The sequence below is a fragment of the Poromitra crassiceps genome, assembly GCF_964638095.1.
Source record: "Poromitra crassiceps genome assembly, chromosome: 6".
Classification (NCBI taxonomy): domain Eukaryota; kingdom Metazoa; phylum Chordata; class Actinopteri; order Beryciformes; family Melamphaidae; genus Poromitra; species Poromitra crassiceps.
In genome coordinates, this window is record NC_139627.1 from 1,861,809 (window position 1) to 1,864,308 (window position 2,500).

General features: G+C 47.8%; 1 protein-coding gene across 1 annotated transcript in view; it reads right to left on the reverse strand.

Moving 5' to 3' along the window:
* plxnd1 (plexin D1) overlaps nt 1-2,500 on the reverse strand; it is a gene marked incomplete at its 5' end in the record, with an annotated part of 145,716 nt that overhangs the window by 23,806 nt on the left and 119,410 nt on the right. Inside the window, 4 exon segments of the mRNA XM_083639237.1 lie at nt 51-98; nt 100-198; nt 1,484-1,579; nt 1,582-1,714. Of these exon segments, the coding sequence (XP_083495363.1) occupies nt 51-98; nt 100-198; nt 1,484-1,579; nt 1,582-1,714 (376 nt within the window).

A 2,500-nucleotide genomic window follows, 5' to 3' on the forward strand; every position in this document is an offset into this window, starting at 1 on the left:
AAGTGTGGAGGAGGATGTGACCTCCGTGACCTCCGTGACCTCTGACCGACCTGTGGCTTGGCCTCGATATTCTCCCGCAGCAGCCACTCCTCGTTGAGTGGTGTAGCGGGCCTTTCCTGTGATGGCGTCTATGGAGCCTTTGTTGATCTGCTGCTTGATGGCACACAGCAGCAGGAAGAAGGGCTCGCCCACTGTTTCCTGGAGAGAACAGCAACACAATCAAAGGTGCACTTTAGCACCAGGATGCTATTTTACAGTAAGGCTAGGAGGCTATCTGGCTTCATTTCATTTGACTCGGAATTCGGAAGTCTCCGCTGGGAATGACGTCACAACCCGAGTTGACTGCGTTCCAGTAAAACAGTCTGGAAAACCAGCCAGGGTTAGCCCCTAGCCAGGGCTAGCCACTGTTAGCAATAACAGTGGCAGATAACAATGCATTTCGCTGTATTTTGCGCAAAACACCGTAGCAACATGTCCACAGATAGAAGTTAGACAGTATTGTGTGTATGACTGATTTGTGCCCCGCTGGTACATTTTGTGTACGTTTCTAATTTTCCTATTACGATAATTTGTGCATTCTTAGTCCGGATGATGAAATTATGCCCAGGTGTATTTTTGGGGGGTGTATTACAAAAATGCTCACCACTCTTCCTGTTAGGGCCGTTTCCTGTCCCCCTGTAGAGGAAATAGATCCTAAAACCAGGTTAGGTACAAAAGGTGGACTCTTGGTCCTTTTTTTTGGGCCTCCAGCAATTTATTTACATAGAGCGTGCCACAAATCATGCTCTCATCCTGGACTGAAGACCTTGGAATTGTATTGGGGATTTTTGTTGAAAGCAAAAAAAAAAAAGCAGCAAAAAACTGTTGCAGCCAATCTTCAACATACACCCCAGGCTCTGACTCCCATCCCCCCCCCCCCCCCCATTTTTCATTGGCATTTGTGGAACAGACAATAATTAATTCTTTGTGCTTTTTACACACCAGCATGTACCCAGCATGCCAGGGACATACAGCATTTTAAAGGGTTTAAATTCTGAGTAGGAATGAAATGTTGGTCCCGATGATGAGGACTGAATCTACTAAAAAAAATGGAACGATTACGTTCAACGCATTCCACACATTCCAGAGGTTCAACAATGTGAGAAGCAACATGGTATAACATGGGTTTTGGGAACTTTCATTCCCACAGGGCACATGAGTTAATGAGACACACATATAAGACATTAAGTGCTAATAAACAGTATATTACTACTTGCTTTTCACTACTGTTGATGCGGGAGCTGTCATCTTGGATCTTGAGGTCGGGCTTGTGAGGTTCCCCCAAGTTCCCCAGTGCAAATGGAATGAGGGCATTAGCTAAGAGAACACACACACACACACACACACACACACACACACACACACACACACACACACACACACACACACACACACACACACACACACACACACACACTCACACACAAAGCCTTCCATCCTCACCCTTGAGGTAGCTGTACATGCAGATGGACATCCAGTTGGTCAGCATCTTCTCCACCACAGACTCGGTGCGGCGCAGCATCAGTTTGGGGGTTCTTGAGAAGCCGACGCGTCAATCAGGTCCACCAGCAGGTCCTTCATGATGCTGGTGTAGTACTCGAGCTTACCATGGAGGGCGATGGTGACAAAAACAAAAACATGCCAGTGTGTGGTCACTGAGGATTCAAAAATAACTCTGTTTACAGGAACAGCAACAAGGCTAGTCCCCCCCCCCCCCCCCTCCCTCCACAACCTGTGACTGCAGAGCCAAATGAAAAGTCTGATCTAAAGCAGGGAGTGTCTGGCTGAGTAAATCCAGAGGTGCTGGCCTGGGGATTTCCATAACAAAGCCTCTTTAATCCAGGAGAAAGGAGCAACATGAGTCTTGGTGCTGACGTGGAGATGGTCTGGGATGTGGTCTTTATGAGTCTTGGTGCTGACGTGGAGATGGTCTGGGATATGGTCTTGCCCTGGAATTTCTCTCTGGCCTTTAAAGATCCTCCACAATGACTGGCTGGTTTTGGGCTGAGACAGCAACAATGACTGGCTGGTTTTAGGCTGAGGCAGCAACAATGACTGGCTGGTTTTAGGCTGAGACAGCAACAATGACTGGCTGGTTTTAGGCTGAGGCAGCAACAATGACTGGCTGGTTTTAGGCTGAGACAGCAACAATGACTGGCTGGTTTTAGGCTGAGGCAGCAACAATGACTGGCTGGTTTTAGGCTGAGACAGCAACAATGACTGGCTGGTTTTAGGCTGAGGCAACAACAATGACTGGCTGGTTTTAGGCTGAGACAGCAACAATGACTGGCTGGTTTTAGGCTGAGACAGCAACAATGACTGCTGGTTTTAGGCTGAGACAGCAACAATGACTGGCTGGTTTTAGGCTGAGACAGCAACAATGACTGGCTGGTTTTAGGCTGAGGCAACAACAATGACTGGCTGGTTTTAGGCTGAGACAGCAACAATGACTGGCTGGTTT